The sequence below is a fragment of the Chelmon rostratus genome, chromosome 7, assembly GCF_017976325.1.
Source record: "Chelmon rostratus isolate fCheRos1 chromosome 7, fCheRos1.pri, whole genome shotgun sequence".
Lineage (NCBI taxonomy): Eukaryota > Metazoa > Chordata > Actinopteri > Chaetodontiformes > Chaetodontidae > Chelmon > Chelmon rostratus.
In genome coordinates, this window is record NC_055664.1 from 17,837,282 (window position 1) to 17,852,389 (window position 15,108).

Below are 15,108 nucleotides of genomic sequence, written 5' to 3' on the forward strand. Positions count from 1 at the left end.
GAAAATAGAGAATAGTTGCCACAAAGTGTGAACCCAAGATTTACTGTCTCAGTATCTCTATCTGTGACTTTCTGCTCCCTGCTTTCCTTTTTCTTGCCTTCTGTAGGAAACTTCAGGAGAGCCAGGACTCCATGTCCTCAAGGCTGGAAGAGGCCGAACACAAGGCCCAGTCCCTACAGACAGGTACCAGCCTACTCGGTCTTTACAGACCTGGGCACTGTTTCAACCAGCTCAGAGAAAACGGAAACCTTATCGCTGAATATGCGTTTGTGCTAGCCTCTGAAAACTTGGTTTCAAAAACAAATTTTTATTACCTTTTCATTCATTGCTAACGTTTTGACAGGAGTCATCTCCAGTGAAGTTAAACTCTCAAAAACATAATCTGCTTCTTCTGAACGTGGTGGGTTTGATATGATCAGATTGGCAGTGGCCAGACATCTGTCAGTGAGAAAAGCACAGGCAAAAACAAATTTCAGAAATCATGTGAACTAACCAAAGTTTCTCATAGTAAGGAGCTGGTTAAGAAAATATGTGTTCAGGGCTTTTAAAAGTTGTTCTTCATTCTTGGATACAAGTTCTTCATTTGACTTATTGTGGGGAAACTCACATTGACTCTTTTCCTGTCATTTACAGCACTTGAAACAACTCAGGCCGAGCTCTTTGATTTGAAGACCAAGTATGACGAGGAATCCACAGCAAAGTACGTGTCCGGCTGATCTATGTGTGTGTGTGACTTCTCCCCTCTGGCTCTTCCATAGTCTGTTGCCTGACATAATCATCCTGTTTAGTGCATCTCTTTCCCTGGAAACTCCCCCTTTCTCTCTAACAGCTGGATTGTCTCCCACAACCCTCATCAGCCTCCAAATCCCAGCATTACCCAGGCACTGTAAATACTGACAGGGATTCTGCTACCACAGCAAGCACCGAAATAGAGAATTTTTGTTTTGTGGTGTACGCTAAAGCCCCCTCTGATTCATCAGGGTGATGACAGAGAGGCGATGCTGACTAGGGTCACTTTGAGATCTCTGACTTAAAGCCGCTCAGGCTTCTAGCAGGACCTGTAAGATAAGGTAGCTTCAATTACTTGAGCTGTAGGCATCTATCATTATTGATTTCATAGCAGTGGCGAGGATGAGAACAGAAGCTTTTCCATGTCGACACTCCACACTGTGAACTGGCACTTTATGACATTCACACCCTTTGTTCCCTCAGGATTAGTAGCAGGATCTAGAACTATGCGAGCATCCGAACCGCGTTCAGAAAGTTTAAATTCTGCTAAGATAAACAAAGCCTTTCATGGCGTTTTATTGGTAACTGGTGCACTGCAAAAACAAATCACACTTTCCTTGAAACATGAACTCTTTCTTATAAATCCAAAAATGGTCAAGGGCATCCTGCGTGCGCGCCATACACAAAGTACGGCAGAGTATCAACTTGGCTTTTAAGGTTTCCCCACCACCCAATTTACTATGCCCCAAACTCAATGTGTCTCTCCATTAACAGAGTTGTTAAATTGATTGGCTGTTAAAAACAGATCGATCCCTCCTCTCTCTCCCTCACAATGCCTTTTTCCCTTTTCTGCCTCCCTCACTCCCACACTTTGTCTTTTATCTCCTACATCGTGCATTCTTGAGTGTAAGAGTAAAGGCCACAGGAAGATATTACATGCGATATAATGGTACTGATCAATAGGTTTCATAGTCTATTAGAGCCCCCCCCCATGTATTTTCTTTCCCTTTCTTTCTTTATTTCTCCTCTACTATCCCTCATTTCTTTACACTTTTTCCTTCTCCTGTCCTTGTCTGTTCCTTTTATGTCAGAAGAAAACACATTATGAAAAGACACATATAGTAGGCCCCATTTGCTTACAGAAGCTAATAAACACATGCCGGCCCACATCCTCACACACGCTCACATACACACGCTCGCGTATGTGCGCACACACACACAGACACACACATACATACAAATACACACAAATACACACACTCACTCGTGAGCCTGAGGCAGTCAGGGTCCTTGACTATGTGGCGTGCTGTGATCTGAAATTTTAATGCAACGCTTTAAAGCACACACAAACCCTCTCTAACCCTGCACCCTCCCAGTCCTTGGAGTCCTTCCCCCGTTTACTGCTTGGCTGAGCAAATCGCCAGTGTTTGGCTGAACACAACTTTTAACCCTTTGACTGCATATATTTTGGCACTGCAAAACACAAACGCCATACATATCGTGCACATTTTCCACACAAACACACATTTACCCACACACACACACACACACACACACACACTTGCTCTAAACTTTCCACTAAGGAGGACATTGCGTGACAAATCCCCCATCCTCTTGCTGCATTCGGGTAATCTGCCTTTTAAAATACACACTAACACACACGTACACACGGACGTGCACACACTCCCTGAGAATTTGGTCGATGTTGCAGTGCCCAGAGTGTGTGAGCTTCAGCGGGAGGCGGGCCTGCAGATGTAGCGTAGCCCCCTCTCTGTGTTGCCGCTGCGAGGGTCTGGCTGGCCACGTTTTACCCGTTTAGTCCCTGTTAAAGATTAATGATATATTGATCCTCAGCCCCACAGGATGCTCTCTCTCTCTCTCTCTCTCTCTCTCTCTCTCTCTCTCTCTCTCTCTCTCTCTCTCTCTCTCTCTCTCTCTCTCTCAGTGTGTGTGTGATTTTATCTGTGTATAAAGCCTTGATACCATTTTGGGAAAAGCATTTAATTGCTGATAATTAAGCAGCAGTCAATAGACTTTTCCTGTGTCCATTTCAAGCAAACACAAAAAACTAAATAGTGCGCAACATACACACACAGACACACTCACAGCTAGCTTCTTTTTAAGCCTCCTTGAAATCCCCAAGGTAACACGCTGTGAAAACGCAATGTGGAGAAAGCCAAGGAAAGAAAAGGAATGGAGTGATGAAAGCTAGAGGGCAAAAAGCAAGTCGGGCTGGAGGCTACAGCGAGGAAGAGGGGATAAGAGCGCGATAGAGGAGGGAAATGAAAATCTAAATCAGGGGAATATCCTGCTGGCACCGAGGACAGAGGCCGAGGAAGAGAGGGCGAAAGATGAGAGAGGGGAGGTGGAAGGGGGAAAGAAAAAGATGAAAGGAAAAAAGTGGAGGGCAATGGGAAGGGAAACGGGTTGAGGGGAAAGGATAGAGGCAGGCAGCGGGTGGAAAAAGAAAAGGAGCCGGTTGAGTGAGGAGCAAGAGAGAGAAGATGATAAGAGATGAAAAGGCCTGTCTGAGATGAAGGAAGTACAGTAGGGGCTTAGAGGCTCTGGGCTTGTTTCAGAAGTCCTACAGTACTCACTGATGTCACTGGGTGCACCCATTGGCTTTCATAGTACAAAAGAGTGTGTGTGAATGTGTGCTGTTTTGTGTATGCGATTTCAAGTACAGCTGTGCGTCTACTCTATAGCTCCTCCCTGTGGCTGCTATATAGAGGTTGTAGATAAGTTTTGGTGGCCTAAAATCAGGATTTATCATTCCGAAGGACCCTCCCTTTACTGTTCAGTGTTTGATGAATTAATTCCACTGGATGCATTGGCTGGCCATAGACAGTTCCTGCCCTGCCCAGCGACTGACTGACTGTATCAGGATATGCAGAAAATCCCTTCCCTGTGATCTGCTTTGGCCCTCAGCCTCTAGCTTTGCCTTTATAATTCCCAAATACAGCCAAATCCAAAGGTTATTTAAGAAGACTTTGTGCATCTGTACTTTGATTAAATGATCACATTTGGAGCAGGAGCGGTGGTGTATTTGGGTTGCATTACTACCCATAAACGCTCTCCATTACAAGCTTTTCTGGCTTGTTGGCTCTCTGACCTTACGTTTGTGTGTACGGGAGTGCAATTGAGTGCGCACATGGGTCCCGCACACTATAGCTTAAGACAGGATAAAAGCTGGTGAGGTAGTGTACTATTATGTTGCTTAAATGCATACTAGATCCTTTTAACTGTTAGGGAAAGAATAAAAGCGTAGAGTGAAAAGCTCTCCCACCCACATCTGATTCTTTTTGCTGCATTGCCTGTGGCACAATGTTGACCTAATATCAACTGTGTCTGTTTTGTTAAACACATTCAAATCAGTAGTACTCAAGCCTATGAGACGTAACACTGTTTCTCATACTGTGACACACAAATACAAAAGCTGCGTGGGTTATTGGGTTCACTATCAAAAGATTGCAGGAAAATCAAAAGGTTTTAATGGATGCAGCAGTGCACATATGCGCTCATATCTTTGCGTTCGGTGTATCGTATTCTTATCAGCAAGTGATGTCTTAAATAAAAACATGCATATGCACTGCTTCTTTGCACTGCATTGAACTCTAACCATGGAGGTTTGTCAGGATTTTATTACACTTCTTTTCTGTAACTTCCTTATATAGCAAATTGTATTCAAAATTTCTTTTGTAGCACACACACACACACACACCCATACACAGATTGAGAACTCATTAACAAAGAGGCTAATCATATATTGCAATGCAGTTATTTAGGATCGGTGTCTAACAAGTCGTAAAAAAATTTAGTTTAATGTCTCTCCATGTCGCTTTTTCAGCAACCCGAAGTTTCTTCCACATCTCGGTCATTGTTTGCAGAAAAGTGGTATACTCATCACTCGTGGAAGACAGTTGTTCAACCATTTCTCCAAAGTCCAATGATATGTGGTATTATGGGGATGTATTCTGGCTGTCTGACCTCTAGCAAGTGAGAGGTGAACCATGGCCCCCATCCAGACCATTAGTCAGACACAATCACACAGCTTCATAGCAGATTAGTCTGCTGTATTAGGACTTAGAGCTCTATTAATGTAATCCCTCTGTTTTAGTGTGGCCTGGGTTTAGGGGCTTACATGTGCACACCCACACACATAGACACACACACTCTTAAATGCATGTATGCACGCACACATACAAGCTGTTTGGGTTATGGAGTTCACAATCAATGGATTAAGGTGAAATTTAGACAGTAGCTTAATGGACACGGCACTGGCATTCTCTAAATGTGTTCTCTCTGAACAATGGCACACACACGTGACGTGTGCAGAGTGTACTTTTCTTCCTGGCAATCATCTATTCATCCATTCCTTGTTTTTATTGTGTGCTGTAATTGAGTGAGTCCCTTCAAGCACTGTCACATCCTCTGTTGTAACAATAAATGTCTTTCTCAGGGCCGATGAGATTGAGATGGTGATGACGGACCTGGAAAGAGCCAATCAGGTAACCCACTCAACATCTCGACTGTACATTTTGTATGCAGCATTGTTTTATTGTTAAAATACTGAGAAGCAACTGAGTTCTTTGACAGGAACCATTCAAATAAAATGTGTGTATTCATTGGTGCACATAAATTTGATTGAAAGCATCTAGTCTAGTGATGTTCTATATTTATCTTCCTGTCAACAAATACATTTATTCTACTAACAAGTACTATCACTGTTTATAAAGCTTGACATGGCTCATTGTGCCATAGTACTCCACTGTCATCCAAAAACTATTAAAAACACATCAGTGAGCCACAAAGTCGCACTGGGTGACATGGTCCTTCGTTAGATTTGCACAATGGACACTAGTTTATTTCAATGCACATACACCGCTGTACTCCCGTAAATAATCACTAATGCACCAAAATGTGTACTAATCCACGGCTGAAAATAGAGCTCAACAAACACACTGTTTACTGCTGTTTGCGTAACATTTGTTAAAAACCACAGTGCCCCTCTGTTTTTAGGAATTTAGGAAAATTAATTCATCTGTATTCTTTTCCTTTACTTTTTAAAAATGATTTACATATTCAGTAGGAACAAACAGCATTGGGGCTGAAAGTGGCTGAGAAAGCTGGAAAGTACTGAGAGACGGACTAACACACTGTTTGTTTTGGTCTTTTTAATGAGATTTGTTAGAGAATGGAACATATAATGTAGAACATCACTGGCATTATCCATTAGGATGCAAATATTCTTAATCTCCTCACAATCTATGAAATGTGGTTTATATTAACAAACAATGACTTGCTTATTACTGTGAGGGCTGCTGTTTGTTTTACATGTTTATTACACACCTACTAAACCAGCTGAAATAAGCCCCGTAGCGCGCCCTCTGCCCTTGTGTTGTAAATATTCTTGTGGTATCTGTTAATGTCATTGTTGTTAACTTTCATTATTAGCCCAAGAGTATGATTCGTGGCCAAAGGGGTAGCATAGGCATGTAATGTTAATATTAGCCTGAAGGTTAGCGCTCCGACTATAATGCCACACACACACACTATTCACACTTCTGATTTGAGGTTTACAGAGGATGACAGCATGGCCTCCAGCTCAGTCACAGACTTTTTATACGCTTTTATAAGGAGAAAATGGAAAACAGGATTTTTCTTTTGCGACTAGCAGTCCAGCTCCCACCCAGTCAATAACAGCTCTCAATATGGTTGCAATTAGGAGCGCTGTGGAATCGGCTCCCTGTAACTCCTAATGATGGCAAGTTGGCCAGTGTTGCAGATGATTCCCAACTGGAGCATGGCAGTTTGGCCATAAATACAAGGCATCGGGTATCCTCTCAATTCTCGGGACTAATTTAATATTTTCAATTACGAAAAAATTCACCCTTGGCCATCGTTCCACACTTAATTTGCATTCTTTCTACCTCCACTCTGTAGTGTATGTATTTGTTTATGCTGCAAGGGGGTGGACTTCCTTTCCCCACAGACACACAGTTGGCTGGTAGAAGATGACTGTGTATTGGAAAACTTCATCCCTTAAATTTGATTGCCTTTTTGGAATGTCACTTGCCTAACACTTTTTATCTTTTAACAGGAACAGCTTTTGCTTTCTTGTTCTCACTATTCTCTCACGTCTGCTCTTTCCAGCTACATGTATTAAGTATGTTTTCAACTGTTCTCTGGGGCTAGTGGAAAATTGGGATGATTTGAGAGAACGTGTGCACACCAAAAAAGTACATTACACAGTAGCACTGAATTGGCCATTAGATTGATCATGTTTGACAATGTTACAGTCTGCACGAGTTGATTTTCCTTCCACTTTTCCTCTTCTCCTTCCAGCGAGCAGAAGCAGCTCAGAGAGAGGCGGAGTCGCTCAGAGAGCGGCTGTCCTTGAGTAACCAATCCCAGCAGCTCAGCAGCCCGGCCAAGGCCGACCCTGACACGGTAACACATTTCACTGATTTACTGGGTGGCTGACAAAGAGGTATTGACAGGCTAAAGATCAGCTTGGCCTTTTTATGCTGAGGCGATCAGCTGATTAAAGCTTCAATTTATGGATCACTGATCTTAAAGGTCAGGCTTTGGAGTCAATAGTTGATTGGTGTATTGATTAACCAATTTATTGGACCTGCACAACAGACTGCAGGAGTGGAAGTTAGTTAACTTTGAGACTGCCAGACCAAAGTATCTGTTGTGATAAATACCTTCTGATTGTTGATGTAAAGGAGGAAGCCTTTTGAAATGATAATCAGTACATAGATCAGCTTCTGCTCCAGTGATTAATTGAATGTATCTGAAAGCAGGGCGTTTTATGGGTGGTTTTATAATTGCTCGTATAGGTTTTATTTTGCGCATTAGATTAAACTGCCATCCTCTTTGGCCTTTAGGAACAGGCGGCCGAGGTGGCATCCCACTCCAGTCTGGAGGCGGAGCTCAGGGCCAAAGAAAGGGAGACCGCCCAGCTGGTGGAGGACGTCCAGAGACTGCAGGCCAGCCTGACCAAACTCCGAGAGACCACCAGCTCCCAGATTACACAGCTGGAGCAGCAGCTTAGCAGCAAGACTGCCACTCTCAAGGTACCAACAGAACACACAGCTGTAGTTATTTCCATATATTTTAGCTGTTCTAATTTCTAATAAGACTGTTTCTCCATTTTTGTCTTTGTTTCTGAGTTGTGTATTCTAATCACACCTGTAACTATATTGACGTATTTAGTCGCTCTGTTCTGTTTTCGAGAGTTAAGTCACTGATATAAGTACATGACACATACAGATCCAAGGTTTGCTTTTATTATTTTAATAATTTTCATGTCTTTTCATCTGTTTGTAATCTACAGGAACTGGAGGAGAAACTGCAGAAGCAAGCTGACTATGAGGAGGTGAAGAAGGAGTTGAGGTGAGGAGCATGCGCAGAGTGTGCGTGTGCGTGTGTGTGCATGCGTACATGCGTCTCCAGCACAGGTCTATTTATTGCATGCGTTTGATGTCTTTAACAATGTTAAACAAGAGGCATGTCTTCATTTAAGATGTGTAACTCAATTGAGTGTCATTATGAAGGTGAAGCCTTTATGTCTGTAGCTTTATAGTGTGTCTCCCGCCCCACTATCCCTTCTTTGTCCTCAAAGAGAAATAGAGAAGCTAGCATGGTGCGTGCGTGCATGCGTGCTTCCATTGGATGTTGAACTTTTCTCTCTGAATTTTTACTTCCTCTCTCTCCTCAGTATCCTCAAGTCTATGGAGTTTGGAACATCTGACTCTGTGCAGGTAAAACTTTACAGACATAACTGACACTGGACTTTAACACTGGACCTCACACATACTGTTGCAGTAATAGTAATTAGGTCCTTGAAAAAATTGTACAACTAGATCAGTAAGAATTAACATTTGAAAGGAGAGGCCGGAGTAAAGTTATTTTGAAAAGTCTCATTTTAATTTCTATTCCATTGATCCCCTCCATCAGGACTCATCCAAACCTCTGGAGGTGCTGTTGCTGGAGAGGAACCGTAGTCTTCAGTCCGAGAGCGCCGCTCTGCGCATTGCCAACACTGAACTCAGCGGTAAGTCTGTCTATTAGGTTCTAGTCAGGGCTGGATTCATCAACACTGGCCCAGACTGTCTTTGCAAAACCTTCACTCAGCCCAGCGAAAACAAAAGAATGCCAACAGAAGGGGAGTCCAGTATTCATGGGAGCTTAGATGAGGCCTCAGCTGCAGGTAAGGCTTTGAAGAGATTGCATCAGGGTAGTGCATACATACTGTATGTATGCATGTAGACTCTTTTTCTCTGAGAATACTTAACCATTTATTTATGTTTTTGGAACAAATGCAATATTGGGTCCTTAATATGCAAAAGAAATGCTTTATCATGGTACAGATACTTTGCTTTAGTCTCACACTTCATGGAGAGGAAGAAAATGGATATCTGGTGTCTTTGAATACCACAGCAGGAGGTCAACCTGAACCAAAACCAAGTTTCAGTACACAAAAATTAGGACACCATACTATTGCCACGACATCAGGACTCTTGCCCTCTGCAACAGTGTTTATGGGTTTGAAATGTCATGGCTTTAGGCTTGAATAGTTGAATAGCTTTGAATTGATTAACATTCACAGTAAGGGGAGCTTACTGTCTTACTCAATCATGTAAGTCTCAATGGTTATGCATTAGAATAATATTTCTCCAAGCGCTTATCATCAAGATGGATTCTAGTAGTTACAAGACTCAGAAAATACAGTTCATCTCTCTATTTGTTTTGGTGAATGTGAAAATTTAATCAGTCTAAACTATTCAGAAAGGAGGGAATCAAGGGCTTTGCTCACAGTCAGCAGAGCTGTACAGTCTCTGTTTTTTTTGGTTGTTGTTTTTGATGACATACATCTGTTTTCTGTTCAGCCATAAAAATGTTTTTCAAAAGAGTTTTACTTACCATTTTTTTTCCTGGATGTATTTTTTTTTTTCTAAATAAAGACTATGATACTGCATCTGTAACGGGATTTATCAGTGATTAGGAAACCACCACAGCAGCATGGAAGAGGACTCACATGGTGTATTGGCTATCTAAGGACATCATTTTACCCTGTCCAGTTACTTCCACTTTGCCTGCGAGAGAGAGAGAGAGTGACTGAGCCCTGGGCCAAGCTAATCTGCCTAAGTGGCACAGTGTCAATTGTTTTGTTTGTCCTTTTTTCTTCCAGGCTGTGGCTTACAAGAAAGGTTGAAATCACAAATGCATGGGCACTTTGTCTGGGGGGGTTTGCAAAAAAGGAAAAAGTTCACTAATTTGGAAAAGACTTGATTAAGATAACTTTCAACTTTTGTTAATTATTTTTTCTCTCTCTTTTTTGGAACCCCTTTTTTGTTGACTCCCCCATAATGCATGGTGTGTTTGACCTTTCTTGTAGGGTCAGCCGGGCGAAAAGGGACAGAAGAGTCCACACCGAAGGAGGAGACCATGCCCAGCGACCCCTCTTCCTCGCCCCCTCCCCCCCCTCCCTCTCTTCCTTCCTCCTCTCAGCTCCCTCTGTCTCACTCTCATACGGACCCCCTCAACACTGCCACCACCACCAGCAGCAGCGAAACGCACCCTTTCACTCCTACGGGCATTGGACAGGACTTCTACTCCCCTGTGTTCCCTCTGGTGGGTGGTAAGATGGCTTTGAACTCCCTGATTCAGCGGCAGCTGCTCCAGACCTTCTACTCCAAAGCCTTGCAGGAATCATCTGGAATCCCCAGTGGGGCTTTACTGTTCACCCCCTTCACCCCAACCCTCAGCTCAATCCCTACCTCCACCCCTGGCTCTGGGTCAGCTGCCATCCCACTGGCAGCCAGCAGCCCCCAGCCACCTCCAGCCAGCCCAGACATGGCTCCTGTTAACGGGAGCAGCACCGCTGGCAGTGCTCCATCCCCATCACCCAGCCACTCTGACGCCACCACGGGAAGTATTTTGGATGGGGAGGACATGGACACAGCAGAGATTGCCCGGCAGGTGAAAGAGCAGTTGATCAAGCACAACATTGGTCAGCGTGTGTTTGGCCACTATGTGCTGGGACTGTCCCAGGGTTCGGTCAGTGAGATCCTGGCCAGACCGAAGCCATGGAACAAGCTAACCATCCGAGGGAAGGAACCCTTCCACAAGATGAGGCAGTTCCTCGCCGATGAGCAGAACATCCTTGCACTGCGCAGCATCCAGGGACGGCAGAGAGGTGAGTCTGTGTACCTTTCATGTGTCAGTGTGGGTGTGTGTGGGTGTGTGTGTGTCTTGCATGTGTGTGTGTGTGTGTGTGTGTGTGTGTGTGTGTGTGTGTGTGTGTGTGTGTGTGTGTGTAGAGCCCTGCACAGAGCCATTGATTAGCTTGTCAATATGGACTAGCTTTTTATTTTTCTTTCTCTTTCCTAATTCCCATCCTGTGCCACACCTGTGTGTTTTGAGTGAGTTCCTAGTCACGCACTGATCCCAAGAGCCTCTCCTAGCTATCGCAGTCAATATAGAAACCTTTCACACATCAATAATATTGATCGATGGGAACTAGGAGAAAGGCGGGGGCACTGTTAACTACGGGTAGATTCGATTAGCCTGGGCCTGCTTTTGTTAACGCATCAGGACATTTCTGATTGAAGGTGGTCTCTGTGGCACAATAACATACAGCAAAGTCTACCACCCTAGTCCTAGACATTGTCCATGTTAAAAATAAGGCTGCAGTTTGTATGCCCTTGTTTAATACGTGCCATTAAATATTTTATCCCTCACTACTCTGTCTTTGTACTAGTTTAATATTCCTGTTAGAGGTAGAGGTTTGAATCCTACTGGGGCCACAGATGGTGAAGATCAATGCATTTATGGTCATGTAATGTGCATTTGGATGGAAGTGTCCACACATTCCATATATTTGCAGGGCATCGTAGGGCACCATTTAGTCTAGCTGTAAAAGAACCGAAACACACAAGTGCTATAACATAGTGTGTGGTATATTGTTTTTAACAGAGGGCTCAGGCCAGCCCCAGCTTAGCCGAGTGTTTCAGGATGTTCCGAAGCGGAGAGCCCTCTCCAATACAGCTTCACACACAGGTCTGTCCCCTTCACACACAGAGATTGTAGCACGTTCTGTCTGTGTGGCATGTTTGTGTTGGGGTGAACTGTATCTATAGTGCGTGTGTGTGTGTGTGTGTGTGTGCGTGTGTGTGCGTGTGTGTGTGTGTGTGTGTGTGTGTGTGTTGCTGTTTATTAATTTGCGGGCAGGCACACAGATACATGTGCCTTGAAGGTAACCACACAGTTCCAGTGACTTGCGTCAAAGGACAAGCCAGCATGTGTATTTAGGGATTTTATTGGTAGTTGTTATTCTGTGGGGAGCATTTACTGTACAAACCCTGTAGCACGTGTGCATGTGTGAGCTCCAGAGGGACCAGAGAAATTATGACAATCCCTCCAGTGTAGTTGCCTTGTAGCTCAGTGGTGGGAATGTTGTTCTTTGTGCTGTGCTATGGTGTAATTATTTTATGTCCTTATAGGCTCCATTGTTGTTTGTTATCTCTGCTTTTTAATCTGACATGGTTTTTCATCTCCTCCCATTCCCTCTTCCTCTCCTTCCAGGTAACATTACTGCCCGTGTCCGCACCCCAGAGGCGGGTTCAGATGAGGCTATCAAGTCGATTCTGGAGCAGGCCAAAAGAGAGCTGCAGGTGCAGAAAGCTGGTGAGTCTGAGTTTTTTCTCATTTTCAGGGAACTCAAGCATTGAAGATGATACATTGTGGCTGTGAGTGTTAGTCGGCATCTCCCCTGATGGCCCTTTTCTCCTCCCTCAACAGACCTGTCCCATGCTCAGCCCTCATATGCAGGACTCAAAGGAGGGGGCGGTGGGGGTATTGGAGGCGGTGGGGGCAGCGGATCGGACGAAGCTATTCGCTCCATCCTAGAGCAAGCTCGCAGAGAGATGGAGGCCCAGCAGGCTGCACTGGAACCCATGCTCAAAGCCTCATCCTCCTCTTCCTCCTCCACAGCATCATTATCTCAGAGGGACCCCCTGAGCTCACCACTCACTGCCCCCCTTCCCCCTTACAACCCCTTGGCACTCTCCCTCAAGAAGCCTCCCAGCTCCCTCTTGTCCTCCCCCTCATCCCCGTCTCCCATCCTGGACTTCAGCTCCAGCATCAAGAGAGAGGGCAGAGCTTCTTCAGGGATCGACATGTCTGCTGACGGAGCTCTCAGATTGGGTCGGAGCTCTGAGGGGTCAGCCCGCTCTGGAAGTTCTGGAGGGGTGGGTTACTGGAGAGAGCAGTGGTGGAGCAACATGCATACAGACCACCGCAGGGCCATAGCCAGCCAGACAGGAGAGGATAACCACAACCAGGAGGACTCCAAAGAGGTGAGGGGGGCAAAAAGAACAAACAAAAACAGCTTGTGCGCATGTTTTCTGCTGTTGCTGCCTTTATTACTCTGTTTTTACTCTACAGTGGTCGCCTGTCTGAGCCATTCTCCGGTTGTGTGTTTCAGGGAATATTGAGTGACAGCCTCTCTCGACACAAACCGTGGAACAAGCTGAACCAGAGGAGCAGAGAGCCATACCTCCGCATGCAGCCGTGGCTCAATGGAGACCAGGGGCAAAACGCACACATCCAGCAGGCTCAGAACCAAGGTAGACAAATCACATGCACATACACACAACCAGCACATCGAGTATGTGGATTCACACAACCATGCTCCTTGGGCTAGAGCATTACTCTGAAAGCCTGATTAGAGCTAGTGGCTAGTTGTTACTGTCAGTCTGTCACTCACCCCACCCAGCCTCATCCTCCCACCGCCACCCCCATCCTCCCTCCTCCACCTCCCACCATCCCCCCATCCTCAGTGCTGTGGCAGTGTCAGCCAGCAAGCTGCTGGTTTGTCATGTCATAGACAAGTTAGTGTTGCAGCGCCAGATGGCAGCTCTGTGTGTGTATGCGTGTGCGTGTCTCTCTTTCTCTCTGGGGGTGTAAACAGCAGCTAATGTACACTGACAGCTCCTCATGACTGCTCTCTTCCAGCCTGCTGAGCTGCACAGCAGTACTACACAGACAGAGACAGGGAGATGAAGGAATAGGAGGAGGAAGCCAAAAAAGCTTCAAACTGAAAACTTAAGCACCTTTGCTGTTTGTTTAACAGGAATTAAATTAATTGATGTAGTATGACTGAAGTCCCTCCCAAACCCAGCAGGGAGAGGAAATGAAACTCTGTTGTCTTGAATAGTAACATGTCTTCTAACCCATATGATCTTTCTTGCCCTGTCTGTTTAACTCAAACAGAGGGTACTCCCAAGACATCGGCCAGCTGCAGCCCTGCTCCAGAGTCACCTCTCAGTTCAGCTGAGGAGTCTATCAACGGTCTTGCAGGGGATCCACTTGCCTCGCAGTCCTCCAGTCTCAAACCTTTGTCTGAGGATCCTTCAGGTGGGGAGTCGCAGCTCGGCACCCCACTGCCTGTACCTGGTCATTCGGGTCTCAGCATCCAGGAAATGGTTGCAATGTCTCCTGAGCTTGATACTTACGCCATCACCAAGAAGGTTAAGGAGGTGCTGACTGATAATAACCTTGGTAAGAAACACAGAGATTGCTGTCTGTGCTGTTCAGTTTCCCTTTCTTTTCCTCCTTCCCTCCCTATCAATGAATTATTCAACTTTTGAATCAGTTCTCTGAAATGACCATTCCCCCTCTCTGTCCCGCCTAACCAGGCCAGCGTCTGTTTGGGGAGACTATCCTGGGTCTGACTCAGGGTTCTGTCTCAGACCTGCTGGCCAGGCCCAAACCCTGGCACAAGCTCAGCCTGAAGGGCAGAGAGCCTTTCGTCCGCATGCAGCTCTGGCTCCAGGATCCACACAGTGTGGAGAAACTCATGGACATGAAACGCCTGGAGAAGAAAGGTGTGTAGTCAAAGCTCAACGATGGGAAACAAATGCACACTCCACACAGAGCCGCATGCCGTCAGAGACAATAAACACAAGACTGAGACAGAAGACAAAACCTTCATGTTATCTGCTTAAACATGCATTTACTTTATAAATACATTCACAAAAAAACACAAGGAGCAGCCTTTGAATTACACATGCACATCTGCACACACAATATCCTTTGTGCAGGACAGCAGAGCATGTTGTGCAGATCACAGTCATCTTGGTGTGATGTCAGTACCAATCAGGACTGCAGACATCACATACTGTATTAGATGTGACAGCTAGGGGACTGCCGGGGGCTTGCTTACTCACAGTCATCAGCACTCCTCTTCATCATCATCATCATAATAATCACCAGTGTCTATAAGCTCGTATTTTTATCATTCGTTAGCCCCCGCTCTATCACTCCATCATTCTTTATTCCCCTCTGTTTGCATGATGCATTTAGGAA

The 15,108-nt window shown here is 45.1% G+C and overlaps 1 protein-coding gene across 3 annotated transcripts in view; it reads left to right on the forward strand.

Moving 5' to 3' along the window:
• The window catches only part of cux1b (cut-like homeobox 1b), a 61,266-nt gene that overhangs the window by 34,020 nt on the left and 12,138 nt on the right, over positions 1 to 15,108 (forward strand). Inside the window, exons 7-21 of one of the 3 annotated variants that reach the window (XM_041939925.1) lie at positions 107 to 183; positions 634 to 700; positions 5,189 to 5,237; positions 7,075 to 7,179; positions 7,623 to 7,811; positions 8,072 to 8,130; positions 8,456 to 8,498; positions 8,695 to 8,791; positions 10,136 to 10,936; positions 11,716 to 11,799; positions 12,325 to 12,426; positions 12,541 to 13,097; positions 13,226 to 13,367; positions 14,014 to 14,301; positions 14,439 to 14,627. In XM_041939925.1, coding sequence (XP_041795859.1) covers positions 107 to 183; positions 634 to 700; positions 5,189 to 5,237; positions 7,075 to 7,179; positions 7,623 to 7,811; positions 8,072 to 8,130; positions 8,456 to 8,498; positions 8,695 to 8,791; positions 10,136 to 10,936; positions 11,716 to 11,799; positions 12,325 to 12,426; positions 12,541 to 13,097; positions 13,226 to 13,367; positions 14,014 to 14,301; positions 14,439 to 14,627 — 2,849 coding nt within the window. The remainder of the gene's footprint in view (positions 1 to 106; positions 184 to 633; positions 701 to 5,188; positions 5,238 to 7,074; positions 7,180 to 7,622; positions 7,812 to 8,071; positions 8,131 to 8,455; positions 8,499 to 8,694; positions 8,792 to 10,135; positions 10,937 to 11,715; positions 11,800 to 12,324; positions 12,427 to 12,540; positions 13,098 to 13,225; positions 13,368 to 14,013; positions 14,302 to 14,438; positions 14,628 to 15,108) is intronic. The other 2 variants (XM_041939926.1, XM_041939927.1) reach the window with 2 other exon arrangements.